This window comes from Pristis pectinata, chromosome 1, assembly GCF_009764475.1.
Source record: "Pristis pectinata isolate sPriPec2 chromosome 1, sPriPec2.1.pri, whole genome shotgun sequence".
Lineage (NCBI taxonomy): Eukaryota > Metazoa > Chordata > Chondrichthyes > Rhinopristiformes > Pristidae > Pristis > Pristis pectinata.
Window position 1 is genome coordinate 137,871,115 of NC_067405.1, and position 19,612 is coordinate 137,890,726.

The following is a 19,612-nucleotide window of genomic DNA, read 5'->3' on the forward strand; positions in this document are numbered from 1 at the left end:
TCTCCCCCTTAAATGCCTCCAATGATTGGGCCTCCACTGCTGCACGTGGCAAAGAATTCCATTAATTCACTACCCTCTGGCTAAAGAAATTTCTCCTCAACTCTGTTTTGAAGCTGTACCCTCTAATTCTAAGATTGTGCCCTCTGGTCCTGGACTCACCCACCAAGGGAAACAGCCTGGCCACATCTAGTCTGTCCAGTCCTTTCAACATTCTAAATGTTTCTATGAGGTCCCCTCTCATTCTTCTGTACTCCAGTGAGTACAGTCCAAGAGCTGACAAACGCTCATCATACGTAAGCCCTTTCATTCCAGGAATCATCCTCATAAATTTCCTCTGAACCCTCTCCAACATCAGCACATCCTTCCTAAGATATGGGGCCCAAAACTGCACACGGTATTCCAAATGAGGCCTCACTAGTGCCCCGTAGAGCCTCATCAACACCTCCCTACTTTTATACACTATACCTCTCGAAGTGAATGCCAACATAGCATTCGCTTTCCTTACTGCCGATCCGACCTGGTGGTTAGCCTTTAGGGTATCCTGCACGAGAACCCTCAAGTTCCTTTGTACCTTTGTTCCTCTGCTATAAGTTGTATCATGGGTCAGATTGGGGACAATCCAGTGCTTCGGAGGTTCCCCCTTTAAACTCGGACTTCTCCTCCCCCCAGTGTTAGACGAAGCTACGAGCGCCCTGACGGAGGAGACGGAAGCCGAGCTGTACCACAGTTGTAAACAGCTGGGGATGACTGTTGTCAGCGTGGGACACCGCAGCAGCTTGGAGAAGGTGGGCGCAACAGTCAGACTCGAGGGTGATGAACCCCAGGCGGAACAGGAGTGCAAGACTCTGGTTAATGGGGCAGGAGGGCACAATGTTTCTGAGTCAGAATCCAAAATGATTGTGGGGAGGTCATCAAGCAGATTGTTGGGTGAGTATGGAGACGCTGAGGGTGAGCTGGGAGTTCCTATTCACTGGTGTCTGATGGATGCATGGGGATAGGACTGATGGATTAAGTTGCTAATCAGCATGCATCGTCCAGACCCATTTGCTCATGGTGCAGGTTACTCGACTAGAAATCCAGAGGCCTGGACTAACCCAAGTTCAAATCCCAACGTGACCGTGTGGATTTAAATTCAGTTAATGATCTGGAATTTAACCAAAATCTAATCATTAGCATTGATGACCACAAAAGCACTGGATTGTGGTGAAAACCCATCTGATTCACCGGTGCCTTTCAGTGAAGGGACCCTGCCGTCCTTACCCAGTCCAGCCTACAGGAGACATTGGTGAGGCCGCACTTGGAACATTGTGTTCAGTTCTGGTCACCCTGCTATAGGAAAGATGCCATTAAGCTGGCAAGAATGCGGAGGAGATTTACGAGGATGTTGCTGGGACTCGAGGGACTGAGTTGTGGAGGGAGGTTGAGCAGGCTGGGACTATGTTCATTTGGAGCATAGGAGAATGAGCGGAGATCTTATAGAGGTGTATAACGTCATGAGGGGCACTGATAGGGTGAACGCACACAGCCTTTCTCCCCAGGGTTAGGGAATCAAGAACTAGAAGGCATAGGTTTAAGGTGAGATGGGAGAGATTTAATAGGAACCTGAGGGGCAATCTTTTCACCCAGAGGGTGGTGAGTATGTGGAATGAGCTGCCAGGAAGTGGTTGAGGCAGGTCGATTATCAGAATCAGGTTTATTATCACTGACATATGTTGTGAAATTTGTTGTTTTGCGATAACAGTACAGTGCAAGACATGAAGACAACATTTAAAAGACGCTTGTTCCATGAATAGGAAAGGCTTAGAGGGATATGGGCCAAACATGGGCATATGGGATTAGCTTAGATGGGCATCTTGGTCGGCATGGACCAGTTGGCCCAAAGAGCCTGTTTCCGTGCTGTATGACTCTATATGACTCCAGATCCAACCGGTGTGGTTGATCATTGGATGCCCTCTGAACAGCAGTGAACAGCATTGTGAGTATACCCACAACTCAAAGACTGCAGTGGTTCAAGATGGTAGCTCACCACCACCTTCTCAAGGGCAACTAGGGATGGGCAATTAAATGTTGGCTCACCCTGCAAAGCCCACATCCCTCGAATAAACATACACAATAAAAATGCTGGCTTTGCCAGCGACACCCAGATCATGAACGCTGGTCAGGCAACACTTGGACGATTGTGTTCATTTCTGGTTGCCTCATTATAGGGAGGATTTGGAAGCTTTAGAGAGGGTGCAGAGGAGATCTACCAGGATGCTGCCTGGATTGGAGGGCATGTCTTATGAGGATAGGTTAAGTGAGCTAGGGCTTTTCTCTTTGGAGAGAAGGAGGATGAGAGGTGACTTGATAGAGGTGTACCAGATGATTAGAGGCATAAATCGAGTGGACAGTCAGAGACTTTTTCCCAGGGTGACAATGGCTAACACGAGGGGGCATAATTTTAAGGTGATTGGAGGAAGGTATAAGGGAGATAGATGTCAGGGGTAAGTATTTTTTTTACACAGAGAGTGGTGGGTGCGTGGAACGCACTGCAGGGGTTGTGGGAGCAGATACATTAGGGACATTTAAGAGACTCTTAGATAGACACACGAATGATAGAAAAATAGGGGGCTATGTGGGAGGGAAGGGTTAGATAGATCTTAGAGCAGGATAAAATGTCGGCACAACATTGTGGGCCGAAGGGCCTGTACTGTGCTGTAGTGTTCTATGTTCATGAAGGAATGAATAAAATAGGCCATTTGGCCCATTGACTGTACTGGCTCTTTTGAGGAGCAATCTGGGAGTGAGGGATTAAGTTGCAAGGACAGAGTATAGAAGCTGCAGTGGTAATATTGAAGCGACAGGTTCTTTTGTTTGTGATGCCCTGACGGCACAATCAGCCGATCAGTTTGTGCTCCATTGTGGGTTAATGTTTGCTTCTCTCTTTCCCCCCTGGACAGCATCATGACTCGGTGTTGAATCTGCTGGGAGGTGGAAGATGGGAGCTGACTGAAGCCCAGCACCACAGCTGAATTCTCCCAGGGCTGGGCTTGCACGCAATCCAGCGACTGCCTCGTCTCACAGTTTCCCGCCCAGAGTGGAACCCTTACCTCACGTTGCCTCCCCTCCTGTTTTGCTTTTCGGGAGGGAGGTTTACGAAACTTTGGTTAACTTCGATCAGTTTTACGTCAACGCCCATGGGAACTCTGGCAGTCCCATCTCTGTGGCTTGAAGAACAATAACATGCGAATTTACAGTATAGCATTAACTTGGATCAACTCCTTTAGAATGTCCACAGGTATTAATCCTACCTCAGCTCCTGGAGGGAGGAGACTAATTTTTGCTAAGAACCACTTAACATTTTTCAGTGACAAACTGCTGTAAAGAACCTTTCTTAAACCATAGCTTTAGTTCTCCATGCCCAGGAGTCAAACCCAGCGTCCCTTTGTGTTTCTGTTTACAAACTAACGTTTCAGAGTGGGTGGAGAGGAAGGGTTGATGTGGACGCAAATTACTTGGCGTATTTTATTGAAATGCACATTGAGGATGAAATACTTGATTGACACTCCAGGACCGTGTGAAAGTTATTAAATTCTTTTTTAATTGATTTTCTCTTGCTTGGGGCTGGGTAGCAGTTGGCCGGTGGTTGTGGCATTGAACAGTCCAAGCTTGGCTTTAACGGAGCACCACAAGCAAGGTAGGGTGTCTGCAGCTGAAGAGAGTGTGGCACTGCCTGTGCTGACACCCAGATGCCAGAGGTTTTGCACTGTATTGTCCTAATTTTGGTCTTACTGCTGTCCATGTTACTGTGCTCTCTCTGAGGATCGCATAATAGAAAAAAAAATGACTATGATAAAACCACCTGGCAGAAGATGGGTTCCACCTGTCCCTCCTTGCGTGGCATTAACGTCAGGCCAAGTCGTGGAGTCAAACAGCAGGGAAACAGGCCCTTCGGCCCAACTGGTCCATGCCGACCATGTTTCCCATCTAAGCTAGTCCCATTTGTGCATGTTTGGTCCACACCCCTCTAATCCTTTCCTATCCATGTACCTGTCCAAGTGCCTTTTAAATGTTGTTAATGTGCCTGCCTCATCCACTTCCTCTGGCAGCTCATTCCATAAACGGACCACCCTCTGGGTGAAAAAGTTGCCCCTCGGGTTCCTATTAAATCTCTCCCCTCTCACCCTAAATCCATGCCCTCTAGTTCTTGATTCCCCAACCCTGGGAAAAAGACTGTGTGCATTCACCCTATCAGTACCCCAAGTGGCTTAAACTCAGACCCCCAGAAGCCAACCACTTTGCAGAGCTACTGTTGTGTTGTCTCTAAACCACCAGCCTCAGGAGAGAAATGATAATCTAGGAGACCCAGGGAAAAAAATACAGATTTTTTTTTAATCATTAACTCCAGGATAGACATTATATCACAGTACTCCTTAACACCCATCAACACACCTTCACTGAATCTCCTAATCATGTTAAACTTGTAAAATAATTAAAGAAATTTTAGTAACAACTGGCTTCTGTGTCTCTGTGAAAGGCGCAAAAGGCAAAAATCTTCAAAGTTCCACATGGAGGACTTAATGAAACTGGGAATCCTGCTCAAGAAGTTGCTTAAAAGAGGAAAGGGAGAACATTGTTCGTTAGAGTCAGTCAGACCAAGGAGAGAGCAAGTACTTGACATTATTGGGCCCAATACTAGCAAACAAAACCTGTTTAAAGAAGAATCATTGACTTGAAATTCCAACTCTTTCTGCATAGACTCCCACTGCCTTTTTGAGTATTTCAGTCATTTTCTGTTTTTATTTAACGAATGACAACAAATAAGCAGATGGCAACAAAATGGTGGGATTCATTAGGACTGAGTGGAGTGAGCAAAATCAGGTAGGTTTTAAAACAATTATGGAATTGCTGGTGAAACTAATGAGAGTTCAGGAAAAACAACTACTAAACGATGGACAAAAAGTTTCCGAAAGAACGAGCGGCAGGGCTAGCATGGAGACTTGGAAAGGAGTATGGGCCTTTCCAAATATCCATTAGGTGAGAAAATATTCAAAGTTATTTTTAAAAAACTTAAGTCACTATGTGAATCACGGTGCTTAATACACCACCTTTATGTGCAGCCCTGGTTTTCAAGTGCACTGGAAAAAATTTTAAGGCAGCAATAATGATGGGATGAGCACGAGGAAGGATGCAAGGTTGAGCTTTGGAACCTCGGAGAGGAGGTGAGTGAAATGGGATCCTCAGTGATTTATGGAATGTGTTAAATGTTACCTGTGAAGTGAGCCCTGGGTTACTGCCCAAGCACACTTGGAAAATCAGTACGGAGGGAGCTTAAAATGACAGATATTTGAGGACTAAAGAGGTGATCAATGCTTGCAATAATCCACCAGACACGACCACAAGTCAGAGGTGTTGAGTTGAACATGCACTTGGATAGAAAATAGGAGCAGCAGTAGGCCATTCAGCCCTGCTCTTCAGTACTGTCATGGCTGACATTCCCCCTCAATACCGTATCCTCTCTCTTCCCCACATCCCATGAAGACTCTTGTGTTTAGAAATCTTACCTACTGTTTCAAATAGTACAGCCAGAAACAGGCCCTTCGGCCCAACTCATCCATGCTGACCAAGTTGCTTACCTCAGCTAGTCCCATTTGCCTGTGTTTGGCCCATATCACTCTAAACCTTTCCCATCCATGAATCTGTCCAAATGTTTTTTAAACAGTGTAATTGTACCCACCTCTACCACTTCCTCTGGCAGCTCGTTCCATATACCCACTAGCCTTTGTGTGAAAAACTTGCCCCTCAGGACCCCTTTAAATTTTCCCCTCTCACCTTAAACCTATACCCTCTAGTTCTGGACTCCCCTACCCCAGGAAAAAGACTGCGGCCATTCACCTTATCTATGCCCTCATGATTTTATATACATCTTTAAGGTCACACTTCAGCTTCCTACACTCTAGGGGAAAAAAACCCAGTCTCTCCTTATAAACACAAGCTCTCCAGTCCCAGTAACATCCTTGTGAATCTTGTTTGCATCCTTTCCAGCTTAATGACACCCTTCCTACAACTAGGTGACTAGAACCGCACACAACACTCCATGTGCGGTCTCACCAACGCATTGTACAGCTGTAACGTGACGTCCTAACTCTTGGACTCAATGCCCTGACCAATGAAGGCAAGTGTGCCAAATGCCGCCTTCGCCACCCTGTCTACCTGTGTCACCACTTTCAGGGAACCATGTACTTCTATCCCTAGGTCCCTCTGTTCTCCAACACTCCCCAGCACCCGGTCATTTACTGGCTATATCCATCCCTGGCTTAACTTCCCAAAATGCAACACTTCGCACTTGTCCGAGTTACATCTGCCATTCCTTGGCCCACTTTCCCAGTTGATCTAGATCCTGTTGTAATCTTAGATAACCTTCACTGTACAATATACCACCAATTTTGGTGTCATCAGCAAATTTACTGACCATGCTAACTACATTCTCATCCAAGGCGTTCAGATGGATGATAAACAGGGGACCCAGCACTGAACTCTGTGACACACCACTGGTCACAGGCCTCCAATCTAGAAAACCCTCCACTATCACCCTCCGACCCCTACCACCAAGCCAATTTTGTATCCAATTAGCTAGCTCACCATGAATCTCATATGATCTAACCTTCCAAACCAGCCTACCACGCGGGACGTTGTCAAAGGCCTTGCTGAAGTCTATGTAGATGACATCTCCTGTCCTACCCTCTCCAATCTGCACCTCTTTAAAAAGCCTCGATCAAATTTGTGAGACACAATCTCCCATGCTGACTGATATTAATCCGTGCCTTTCCAAATGCACATAGATCCTGTGTCTCAGAATCCCCTCCAGTAATTTACCCACCACTAATGTAAGGCTCACCGGCCTGTAGTTCCTTGGCTTATCCTTGCAGCCCTTCTTAAGTAAAAGTACAACATTAGCCACCGTCCAGTCTAATAGTACCTCACCTGTGACCAACTATGATACAAATATCACTGCCAGGGCCCCAGCAATTTCTTCCCTGGCTTCCCACAATGTTCTAAGATGCACTTGGTCAGGTCCTGGGGATTTATCCACCTTCTTGTACTTTAAGACCACCAGCACCACCTCTGTTGTAATGTGGATACGTTTCAAAACTTCACTCTTCCCTGCGTTCCCTGGCTTCCACGATCTCCACAGTAAATAGATACGAGTAATATTCATTTAAGGACTTGCCCATCTCCTGTGCTCCACACATAAATATTCTTAAATATATTCAGTGACACCTGGGGAAAATAATTCTACAGGTTCATCACCTGCTGAGTGAAGAAATTTCTCTTCATTCCCAGTCCTGGGTGCCATACCCTTGTATCCCAAGAGTGAGACTGTTTCCAGGGGAACCATCCTCCCTGTGCCCAGCCCTGCCAGAAGTTTAGATGCTTCCATGTGGATGGAGTGTTGGGAGGTCCAGAGGCATCCGCCAGTCTCCTTGTGATGACGGCCAATGTGATAATTAACTTTTCTCGCTGAGAACTGTTTCTCATGGAGCTAGAGTAGGTGGTATGCCCCTCTTCACTCGGCCCAATCCCCCTGGTGTCCAAAACAAAACTATTATTCAACTTTGAAATGTATTCAATGACCGGGAATTTTAACTCGCAAGTAAATGAACCAAGTCTGAGAGCAGCCAGCTCTTGTGGAGCTCTTTTGCTCAGTCGGTGTAGCTGAGGGAGGAGATGACCCTGTACCCATGTCAGTCCATTCACAGGTACAGGGACACATTCACTAACCTGCAAACTGCCCCTCCCCACCACACACACACACCAATGATGAGAGCAAAAGCCCATCACTTCAGGAACGCTTTATTGAAGTTGACAGCTGATACAAGAAACAGCCAATGGTTACTCCCCTCCATGGACTCTGTCTGCACTTCTCACTGCCTCAGTAAAGCAGCCAACATAATCAGAGACCCCACCCATCCGGAACATTCTCTTTTCTTCCCCCCACCCATCGGGTAGAAAATGCAAAAGCCTGAAAGCATGCACCCCCAAGCCCAAGGACAGCTTCTATTCCCGCTGTTATAAGACTATTGAATGGTCCTCTTGTACAATCAGATGGACTCTTGACCTCATGATCTCCCCCATCGTGCCCTTGCACCTTATTTTCTGCCTGCACTGTGCTCTCGCTGTAACTGTAATACTTTATCTGCTATCGCTTTTCCCTTGTACTACCTCAATGCACTGTTGTGATGAATTGATCTGTCTGGATGACATGTGAAACAAAGTTTTTCACTGTACCTCGGTACGTGACAATAATAAACTAATTTACCAATGTAAGAAAGTCAAAAGGTGCAGTCTGACCTGCTGAGTGTTTCCAGCATTTTCTGATTTTGTGGTAATCAATGTAATAAATCTTAGTTTAGTCAAAGCAGTTCTTGTGCAGATAACGACAGGGAGGTTTAATATGTGTCCAGTGGAAGTTTTGCAATGCCACAAAGGTCAGCGTGGAGGTGGTGGGCTGAAGGGCCTCTGTCTGTGCTCTATGACTATAGAATGAAAGCAACAATGGAGGAGCTTTTGCTGGGGACAGGACCTGTTTCTGATCTACTCACCACCTGCCTGCCTTCACCATTCCATAGTGCCAATCATTTTGAGCCATTTTATGTACGCATTTTAATTAAATGTTGTTATGGCATCTCTCCTCCTGTTCTACCCCAAATGCAGGTAGAGGGCTTTGTACTTCACTCTGGACTGTTTACGTTGAAGACATATCTGAGGGAAATCTTCCTTTTCCAAATTTTTTGTTTAAACTGTGGCACACTGCTCCAGATTCAAGATAAAAGAAAATGGGTCTGTGTAAAATCTTGTAGTAAAATACCTTCCAGAGCTTTGGGGGACACCGACTGGTAAACAAGTCACTTTCCCTGGTACTCAAGAGTTGGACAGTGAGGCTACTTCCAAAATTCTTCCCCAAAGTGGTCTCAGTAGGAATCAATGGGCCACTTTCAGGACAATAAAGTGCATCCAGTGTGTGCACAGTACTGATCCTGGCCCTGGTGGGGAGGGAGCAAGGAGCTGCGATCTGTTGCACTTGAATGTAATTTTACAAAAATAAAACCAGTCTCCCAATTAATTAAAACCCCGCCTATTCTTTTGCTTCCTTCTTCAGCATCTCCTTGTGCCCGGCGACAATTTCTTGTATGGCTGTGTGGTCGTCCAACGTGGTGAGGTCTCCCAGCTCATCCAGTTTGCGCTCCACGATCTTCCTCAGGACCCTCCGCATTATCTTCCCCGAGCGGGTTTTGGGCAGTCGCTTCACAATCTGGAAAGAGCAAGTGATTCCCGTTTAGTGTTTCCCTCTGCTGCGACCCATCAGGGAGTAGACGGGGCTGAGTTGAGGGCAGGGCAGGAGAGAGGGGAGCGGGTTTGAAATGAGGCGGCACAAGCCTCGGGGTGGGTGGGCAAAAGTATGATGGGTGAGGCAGATTGGTCCACATTAAACATGGCTCAGGGAAAATAATGTAAACAGGTCGACCCCCAACTTATGGACACTCCTACATACTAACCAAAATATTAAATTCAAAAGTCCGACGTACGTTTATACATTCGTTCCTACAAATGGCAGAACTAGTTTCCTCTCTCTCTCTCTCTCTCTCTCTCTCCACTTTTAGTAATTATTCTTTCTTATGTGCTTTTGATGCCATACGTTACAACACTGTGGAGGTGTGGTTACCATATAAAGTGATTTTTGTTTTATTTCCAACTTATGGACAACATTAACTTAAGGACATCTGTGAAAACAAAACCTGTTTGTTACCCAGGAAGGCCTATATGAGCTAAATCTAAAATCAGAAGCCAATCATAGACTGTCTTGAATAGTTTTATAGTTTGGAAGTGTTTCTGAAAAGTGTTTTAGGATATTTATTTATTAGTCACATGTACATCGAAACACACAGTGAAATGCATCTTTTTGCGTTACTGAGAATGTGCTGGGGGGCAGCCCGCAAGTGTCGCCACTCTTCCGGCGCCAACGTAGCATGCCCACAGCTCCTAACTTGTACGTCTTTGAAATGTGGGAGGAAACTGGAGCACCCGGAGGAGACCCGCGCAGACACGGGGAGAACGTACAAATTCCTTACAGACAGCGACAGGAATTGAACCCAGGTCGTTGGCGCTGTAATAGCGTTACGCTAACCACTACATTATGTTTTGGAATGCTTGACATTTAACGGCACCATATGCTTGCAAGCTGGTATGGAGCCTTGAATCTTGAAGTCGCTGCCTTATCCTTCCTGCACTGCCACATTACCCACTGCTTGGACAGGTTTACTGAAAGGTGTTGGAGGGTGGCTTGTGGAGAATGTCCACTAGCACAGACTGATAGGGCTGAATGGCCTCGTTCTGCCCGAGTCCTGGCATTTAAGGTGAGAGGGGGATAAGTTCAAAGGAGATGTATGAGGCAGGTTTTTTTTTTACACAGAGTGGTGGGTGTCTGGAATATGCTGCCTGGGGTGTTGGTGGTGGCAGATACGATAGTGGTGTTTAAGAGGCTCTTAGATAGGCACATGAATATACAGAGAATGGAGGGATATGGACCATATGCAGGCAGAAGGGATTAGGTGTCGTTGGCTTAATAAGTGGGCAGAACATCGTGGACCTGTTCCTGTGCTGTTCTATAATGACCCAGAGACAGAAGCCTTTCCACAATGACAGCTGGGGAACATAAACTGAACGGATTAAGTGACTGGAATTTAAAGGAAACCCTGCCCTCTGTAACAATAGTCATTGTTGTAAAAACCCACCTTGGGTCACTGATACCCTTCAACAAAGGAAGTCTGCTGTCCTGACCCAGTCTGGCCCACACACGAGATTCACCATTATAGTTAACTCTTAACTGGCCTCTCAGATCACAGGCAATCAGGGATGGACAATAAATGTTGGCATTAGGGTGGTGTCCACATCGTGTGAATGACTGGAGATCTCCAGGCCCTGGATTGGGGCATAGATAGGGTAGATGGTAAAAATCTTAACTTACCCCCATAGCAGAGGTGGCTAAAACTAGAGGGCACAAGGGGCAGCAAGTTTTTAGGGTATCTGAAGAAGAATGTTTCCTTCCAGAGGGTGGTTGGACTCTGGTGCATGTGGCCCAGGGGGATAGTGGGGCAAAGACTCTCACAGCATCCAATAAGTATCCAGACGAGCTCTTGAATTGCAAAGTGGTGGTAGATGGAAATAGTACAGATGGGTACATGATGGTGAGCATGGAGTTGGTGGGCTGAAGGGCCTGTTTCTGTGCTGCACGACTCCATGTCCATCCAATCCTGGCTCTTGAGCATTGCTGATGTTAATCACCCCACCGGTGGCTGCCTTACCTCAGCTGCCTGACGACCATGTTCTGGAAGTCCCCTCCCAAATTCCTCCACCTCTCTGTCCCTTGAAACCTTTCTGGAACAGGCTTTTGCCCAGCTGCCTTAGGATCTCCTATGTGGTTTGGTGTTGAGAAGGAGGTCGCTGTTGTTGTTTGGTCTACATTGCCTGTCCGCACCAGCCCTACAATCCTCTGAGATGTTTGCCTTCCTCCAACTCCAGCCTCTGTACGAACACCGACTTCATCACACACCATTGGCTGCCGTGCCTTCTACTGCCAAGATTCAGAGCTTTTCAATTCACTATCTGAAGTGCTCGTCATGGCTACTTTTTATTCCTTCACAGATTGTGGGCCAGTACTTGATCCCCATTGCGATCTACCCCTGGAAAGGTGTGTGTTGAGATCCCACTTCAAACCACTACTGTCTGACTGATGAAGGTTCTCCTACAGTGATGTTGGGTAAGGTGCTCCATAATTTAGACTTAGCAACGGCGATGGAACTGCGATATATTTCTAAGTCAGGGTGGAGTGTGATTTGGAGGGAAATCTGCAGTGGTGATGGTTCTCTTCTACCAGCCGTTCTTGTCTTTGTTGCTAGTTGCTCAAGTTTGATCAGTACTGTTGACGGGGTATGGTGAATATCTGAGGGGTAGGTTTTTCACACAGAGGGTGGGGCACTACAATCTTTGCACCATTCTGCTGTTTTGTGCTCGTCATTGCATTTATTATTACCGTGTATACTGTCTACTCTGAGCTTCGTGCAAACAAGTCCCAGTCTCAGCAGTGAGTTACCACTGAGCCAAGGCTGATACTGAAATTTGTCCCTTTAGCTGAGACAATGACAATTGTACTGCCTTCTATGGCTGCTGGTGTTGGATCAGATAAGATGCAGTGATCTTTGCTCTGTACCACACCAAAACATGGTCACTGGAATATTGGAAGACTTTCCAATGATTCCTTACTGACCCAGTGGTGCAGCCAGTAGATCCGCTGCCTCACAGCTCCAGTAACCTGGGTTCCGTCCTGACCTCCGCTGCCATCAGTGCGGAGTCGGCACATTCTCCCTGTGACTGTGTGGGTTTCCTCAGGATGCTCCGGTTTCCTCCCACATCCCAAAAAATGTGCAGGTTGGTAGGTTAATTGGCCATTGTAAATTTGCCCCTAGTGTACGGGTGATTGGTAGAATCTGGGAAAAGTTAATGGGAATGTGGCAAGAACAAATGGGATTAGTGTAGGGTTAGTGTAAATGGGTGCTTGGTGGCTGGCACGGACTTGGTGGGCTGAAGGGCCTGTTTCCATGCTGTTTGAGTCTATGACTCGTTAAACTATGGAGGAAGGTTTATGCCACTTGGTCATCTGTTCTTTAATCCATTCCTACATTGCATGCCCCTGTGATATGGCCAGGATTGAGTGCCTTGTCTGCAGGAGTGCTTACCCTGGGTCCAGGCATTGCAAGGTGTAAGACACTGGAGCACAGGTGCACAACTCCTGCACACTGCTGGGCCCAGCTGTTGCTGGCATTCTGGGGTTATATGTGGACAGACACCCCACTGCATGGATTAGAACAGTTCCCAATCCAGAACACACCACACCAGGACATTACCTGGATGTAATCAGGAACAGCGTACTTAGCAATCTTCTGGGAGACGATGCCTTTCAGTTCCTCTCTGATGACGTGCTCAGTCATGTCAACTCCATCCTTTAGAACAATGAAGACATAGGAAGCTGGGGAGAAAAAGGACTAACATCAACCACACCTTCCCCAACTTCATGAGGTATCCCTACGAGAGAAAAATCTTTCTCATCCATCTGAACAATGTACCTACTGAACCCCAAAATAGGCATGTAACCTCCTGGTCACTTTGAAGTCAACACAAGTAGATAGGATGGTAAAGAAGGCGTATGGCATGCTTGCCTTCATCGGTTGGGACCTTGAGTATCAGAGTCGGGAAGTCATGTTTCAGTTGTGTAAAACTGCGGTTACGCCGCATTTGGAGTATTGTGTTGGGTTTTGGTCATCCCATTACAAGAAGGATGTGGAGGCTTTGAAGAGGGTGCAGAGGAGGTTCACCAGGATTCTGCCTGGATTACAGAGTATTAGCTATAAAGAGAGGTTGGACAGACTTGGATTGTTTTCTCTGGAGCGTCAGAGGCTGAGGGAAGAGCTGATAGATGTTTATAAAATCACGAGACGGGCAAATAAGAGTCTCTTTCCCAGGGTAGAAATGTCAAATACTAGAGGGCGTAGCTTTAAAGTGAGAGGGGGAAAGTTTAAAGTGGTGGGTGCCTGGAACCATCTGCCAGGAGTGGTGGTGGTGGAAGCAGACACGATAGTGGCACGTAAGAGGCATTTAGACAGACACATGAACGTGAAGGGAATGGAGGGATACGGATCACGTGCAGGCAGATGGGATTAGTTTCATTTGGCAGTGTGGTCGGTGTAGACATCGGTGTGTTCCTGTGCTGTACTGTTCTAGGTTTAATGTGATTGGCTCATGCTAGTGGATGGAAACATTGGAAGCTAAATGGGATTAATTCTGAAATAAGAACCCCAAGCGTTGGAGCAGAGAGGGAAGAGATGGTGAGTAGATTCCTCCAAGCTGGGCTCTGGAATAAATGGGACAGGCAAGAAACTGGTATGCATTAGCAATCTGTAGCTGAAAGAGAAAGAGCCACATTTATTTAAATGACACCCCAAGCCTGCCAGCAATGGACAACATCCGCTTAGATTACAACCTTCTTTCACAAGGGTACAGCTCAGAAAATCAGGCCCATGTGCTGGGATTATAATTGACTAAGGCCGAGGGAGCCGAGTCAAGAGGTCCACATCCAGTGTTTCCACCAGCAGAATCTTACAGGATGTTCTTGCAAAAGACAAACACATGATTGATTAGAAAAGACTGACATCAGGATTAGGAAAGAAGAAGCACATTTTGTACACTTGTCCACTGTCACAAGGCTGGTAACCATGAAGATTAAACTAACGACTAACGTAAAGGTCTGGTCTACCCATTGAAATGAGAGGGTGCAGGGAGCAGGAGGGCAGATAGAGGAGAGTCCTTCAGGATATCAAAGTTCAACATACATCAAGCTCAAGAAAATAAAGGAACAGCACAAATAGCTGACTGAACTGTTCCAAAGAGGGACAGAGAGAGAGAGAAAGAGGGACTGAAAGAGAGAGAGACAGTCAGAAACAGAGAGAGACAGAGACATAGAGAGAGAGTGCTATGACATTGCTAGTATTCCTCCTGTTAGCTTTCTACCCGATAAACTCTTCACTTGTTGGACGTTATGTTGTAACTTTTGCTTCACAATAAACCAGTAATTTCTCAACCTATGGAGTAATCTGTGACCTTTGAAAAGATTAAATCTTACACCAGCAGTTTAATCATTTCAGCACCTTATTACCTTCTCTGCTTTCCAAAGAGCAGCATCATGACATCCCTCCCCAGCTCTCCTACCCTTCCCCACCCCCTCCACCCCAACTCCCCACCACCCCACCCCAACTCCCCAGACAAAGAAATGTACAATCCCTCTTCAGTCTCAAGGAACACATGAGCCTCAGCGAGTGCCTTCTGTTACCACTCACTACAGCTGCATAACTCCCTCTGCCTCTCTCTCATTGCTCCTCTTACCTTCTCCCTTGATCTCATGAGCGCATCCGATTGCTGCGGATTCGGCCACAACTCGGTGTTGGTTCTAAAAGTTCAAAGAAAACTTGAGGATCAATGCTTTAATCTGACCATCTTGTCTTAAAGGCTCCTCTCCCCACAGCACTAGAGCAACCCTGGGATAAGGGGATGACTGGTGAGGAAAGACTGGGCCTCCACTCTGATGTGTGAACAATGAAAGGTGATTATATTGAAACATCTCAGGTTGTGAGGGAGTTTGACGGGAGATGCTGTGAAGAGGTTTCCCCTGATGAGAGACACTAGTACTGGAGGGGACTAAAAATTAAAGGTCACCTGTTTGAAGCAGAGATGAGGAGGAATTTTTTTCTCTCTGAGGGTTGTGAACCTTTGGAATTCTAGAGGACCGTGGATGCTTTGATGCCGAGTCGAATAGCCACAGGGAGATACAACATGAAAACAGGCCCTTCAGCCCAACAACTCCACACTGACCACCCACACCCTCTCCTAGATTCTACCACTCATCTATAGCATGCAATTCTGGTCACCCCATGTGGAGGCTTTAGAAAAGGGTACAGAAGAGGTTTACCAGGATGCTGCCTGGATAAGAGGGTATGAGCTATAAGGAGAGGTTGGACAACTTTAGGTTGTTTTCTCTGGAGTGTCAGTGGCTGAGGGGAGACCTGATAGAGGTTTATAAAATTATGAGGGGCATAGATAGGGTAGACAGGGTAGAAATGTCAAGTACTAGAGGGCATGCAGTTAAGGTGAGGGGGGAAAGTTTAAAGGAGATGTGAAGGGCAATACAAGAGGTACGTACTGGAAGAAGTCAGCGGGGTCAGGCAGCATTTATGGAGGGAAGTTGACAGATGACGTTTTATCTGGACGGTAAAACAAAAAAGGGGGAGATAGCCAGTATACAAAGGTGGAGGGAAGGGGTGGAGGAAGTACTGGCAGGTGATAGGTGGATCCAGGTGAGGAGGGGTGATAGGCAGATGAGGGCTGGCGGGTGATAGGTGGATCCAGGTGAGGAGGGGTGATAGGCAGATAAGGGCTGGCAGGTGATAGGTGGATCCAGGTGAGGAGGGGTGATAGGCAGATAAGGGCTGGAAGGTGATAGGTGGATCCAGGTGAGGAGGGGTAATAGACCGATGAGGGCTGGCAGGTGATAGGTGGATCCAGGTGAGGAGGGGTGATAGGCAGATGAGGGCTGGCAGGTGATAGGTGGATCCAGGTGAGGAGGGGTGATAGGCAGATAAGGGCTGGCAGGTGATAGGTGGATCCAGGTGAGGAGGGGTGATAGGCAGATAAGGGCTGGAAGGTGATAGGTGGATCCAGGTGAGGAGGGGTAATAGACCGATGAGGGCTGGCAGGTGATAGGTGGATCCAGGTGAGGAGGGGTAATAGACCGATGAGGGCTGGCAGGTGATAGGTGGATCCAGGTGAGGAGGGGTGATAGGCAGATGAGGGCTGGAAGGTGATAGGTGGATCCAGGTGAGGAGGGGTAATAGGCAGATGAGGGCTGGCAGGTGATAGGTGGAAGTGACTGAAGGTGATGGAATCTGATAGGAAGGGATGGCGGAGCCTGGAATAAAGGGAGGGAGGTGGGGAGGGGGACCAGTGGGAGGAGTGTGTGGGTGACGGGCAGGTGGAAAGGGTGGGGTAGGGTAAAGTAATGGGGCTGGTGGGATCAGAAGAGAGAAGAAGAAACAAAAGGAAAAATAGAGGTAAAAGGACAGAGGGCGAGTGGTTACCGGAAGCTTGAGAATTTGACGTTCATGGCGCCGGGTTGGAGACTGCCCAGGCAGAATGTGAGGTGCTGTTCCTCTCATTTTTGTTAAGCTGTGACCCGGCAGTGGAGGAGACCTTGGACAGACATGTCAGTGTGGGAATGGGAAGTGGAATTGAAATGGCCAGCCACTGGGACATCCCGGATGGTACGGTGGACGGAGTGAAGGTTTTTGTTTCACACAGAGTGTGGTGGGTGCCTGGAACGGGCTGCCAGGGGTAGCAGTGGAAGCAGATAGGATAGCAACATTTAAGAGGCATTTAGACAGGCACATGAACGGGCAGGGAATGGAGGGATACAGATCATGTGCAGGCCGAAGAGATTTAGTTTAATTTGGCATTGTGTTTGGCAAAGACATTGTGGGCTGAAGGGCCTGTTCCTGTGCTGTACTCTTCTATATCCTACCTACACACCAGAGTCAGTTTACACTGACCAATTAACCTACCAACTGCATGTTTATATTTTCGGGGAATCCAGGGGGGACAAGCAGGAAAGTAGAATTGAGGCCAATGATCTCATTGGATGGTGGGGAGAAGCCAAGGTAGCCTACTCCTGTGTCTTTGACAGCTCATGAGCAGGATACACTAGGACAAAAGTACGCAGCACAGGCACCGTCATTAACCCTCGTTTACAGTGGGAGAACAGGCCTCAGTTCAGTTTTCGTTACTCACGGCAGCCAGCAGAACTGCCTTGATCGAGAAAGACCCTCTTTTAGCAGTGGCTGAGAAGCTGGGTCTGCTCAATGGTGGAAGTCTCCGGTCTGCTTAACTGGTTGTCAAAGCAGCTCTAATCTGTCCATGAAGTTAATACCAAGGGAACTTTGGAGATGCAAGAGACTGCAGATGCTGGAACCTGTAGCAACAAACCATCTGCTGGAGGAATTTAGCGGATCGAACAGCATCTGTGGAGAGAAAGAAATTGTCGATGTTTCAGGTCAGGACCCTGCATCAGAACATTGACCACTACCTGAAACGTTGACAATTCCTCTCCCTCCACAGATGCAGCTCGACCCACTGAGTTCCTCCAGCAGAATCTTTGTTGCTCTAGGGGAACTTTGCTCTGGATTGGACCTGCGCTACGTACATGAACTGGGAGAATTCATATGAACAATCGGGAAATATGCCATTTCTTAAACTGATATCCTTTAAACAAAGATCAGTGAATCAGAGTTCAAATCCTACTGAGCATTTTGAGGATTTAAACATATGAATATAAGAACCAGAAGCAGACAGAGGTCTTTCAGCCCAGCCTTGTGCCTCTGTAAGATCATGGCTGATCTTTCACCTCAGCACTAATTTCCTGCAGTAGCTACAAATTCCTTGATTCCCTGAATAACTAAATACCTCGAGGTCCCTGTCTGGAATAGACTCGGTGACTGAGCTCCGCAGCTTTCTTGGGTATAGAATTCCAAAACCCCAAACCTCTGGATGAAGAGATTTCTTCTCAATTCTCTCCTAAATGCTCAACCCCTCAGTTTGAGATTGTGACCCAAAGTTCTGAACATCCATGTCAGAGGAAACGTCATCCTTGCATTTACCCTGAGAAATCATGTAATAATTTTGTAGATTTCAATCACGTCATCTCTTACTTTGCTAAACTCAAGTGATTACCGGCCCAGTTTGCTTAACCAAGAGGCAACTTTTTCCACACAGAAGGTGGAGGGTATATGGAACGGGCTGCCAGAGGAAGTGGTGGTGGCGGGTACAATTACAATGTTTAAAAGGCATTTTGACAGGTACATGGACAGGAAAGGTTTAGAGGGATATGGGCCAAACGTGGGCAAATGGGACTAGCTCAGATAGACATCTTGGGCGGCATAGATGAGTTGGGCCGTAGGGCCTGTTTCCGTGCTGTAGAACTCTATGACCTCTCCTCAATCAACATGAATCAGTCAGGTAAACCTTCACTGTACTCCTGCCATCATAAATATGTCCTTCACAATTTTATAAGATATCTTTATTAGTCACATGTACATCAAAAGACACAGTGAAATGCATCTTTTGCGTAGAGTGTGCTGGGGGCAGCCCGCAAGTGTCGCCACGCTTCCGGCGCCAACATAGCATGCCCACAACTTCCTAACCGGTATATCTTTGGAACGTGGGAGGAAACCGGAGCGCCCGGAGGAAACCCACGCAGACACGGTAAGAACGTACAAACTCCTTACAGACAGCGGCCGGAATTGAACCCGGGTCGCTGGCGCTGTAATAGCATTACACTAACCGCTACAATACCGTGCCTGCCCTAGTTTAGAAAACAAAGAAATAATAAAATGTGGTGTAATTATAAGTGCCATGGATTGACACCAGTGGCCTTTCAGGAAGGAATACTGTGGTCTCTGCCCAGTCCCACATCAACATGGTTGACTGCTAAATGCCCTCTTCTGTGATTCAGCGGGCAGACCTGAAGCATCCCCATCCCCTTGGTCATCCAGTCGAAAGCAATTTTTATTAAACATTGCGGGATCTAACGATCACTAAGACCAGCATTTATTGCCCATCCCTACTGAAAGGCCTGGATAGAGTGGACGTGGAGAGGATGGTTTCCATTAGCAGGAGAGTTTAGGATCTGAGGGCACAGCCTCAGAATAAAGGGACGTCCCTTTAAAACTGAGATGAGGAGGAATTTCTTCAGCCAGAGGGTGGTGAATCTGTGAAAGGCCAGGTCATTGGGTGTATTTAAGGGAGAGATTGATAGGTTCTTGATTGGTGGGTTAAGGGTTACGGGAAGAAGGTGGGGGAATGGGCGGGGGGGGGGTGGGGGGGGATAATCAATCGATTGAATGGCGGAGCAGACCTGATGGACCGAATGGCCTAATTCTACCCCTATATTTTATGGTCTTAGGGTCTCGTCATCCCC

At 47.1% G+C, this 19,612-nt stretch overlaps 2 protein-coding genes across 4 annotated transcripts in view; one reads left to right on the top strand and one right to left on the bottom strand.

Annotated features, from left to right (window-relative positions):
• Window positions 1-4,492, top strand: part of abcd4 (ATP-binding cassette, sub-family D (ALD), member 4) — a 50,987-nt gene extending 46,495 nt beyond the window's left edge. For all 3 annotated transcript variants that reach the window (XM_052011168.1, XM_052011176.1, XM_052011184.1), the window contains 2 exons: window positions 670-785; window positions 2,940-4,492. In XM_052011168.1, coding sequence (XP_051867128.1) covers window positions 670-785; window positions 2,940-3,011 — 188 coding nt within the window. In that variant the 3' untranslated portion in view covers window positions 3,012-4,492. The remainder of the gene's footprint in view (window positions 1-669; window positions 786-2,939) is intronic.
• Window positions 4,493-7,817: 3,325 nt separating this feature from the next.
• LOC127567933 (acetyl-coenzyme A synthetase 2-like, mitochondrial) overlaps window positions 7,818-19,612 on the bottom strand; it is a 73,081-nt gene continuing 61,286 nt past the window's right edge. The window contains exons 12-14 of the mRNA XM_052011155.1: window positions 14,974-15,037; window positions 12,942-13,063; window positions 7,818-9,292 (exon numbers count right to left, since the gene is read on the bottom strand). Coding sequence (XP_051867115.1) covers window positions 9,116-9,292; window positions 12,942-13,063; window positions 14,974-15,037 — 363 coding nt within the window. The 3' untranslated portion in view covers window positions 7,818-9,115. The remainder of the gene's footprint in view (window positions 9,293-12,941; window positions 13,064-14,973; window positions 15,038-19,612) is intronic.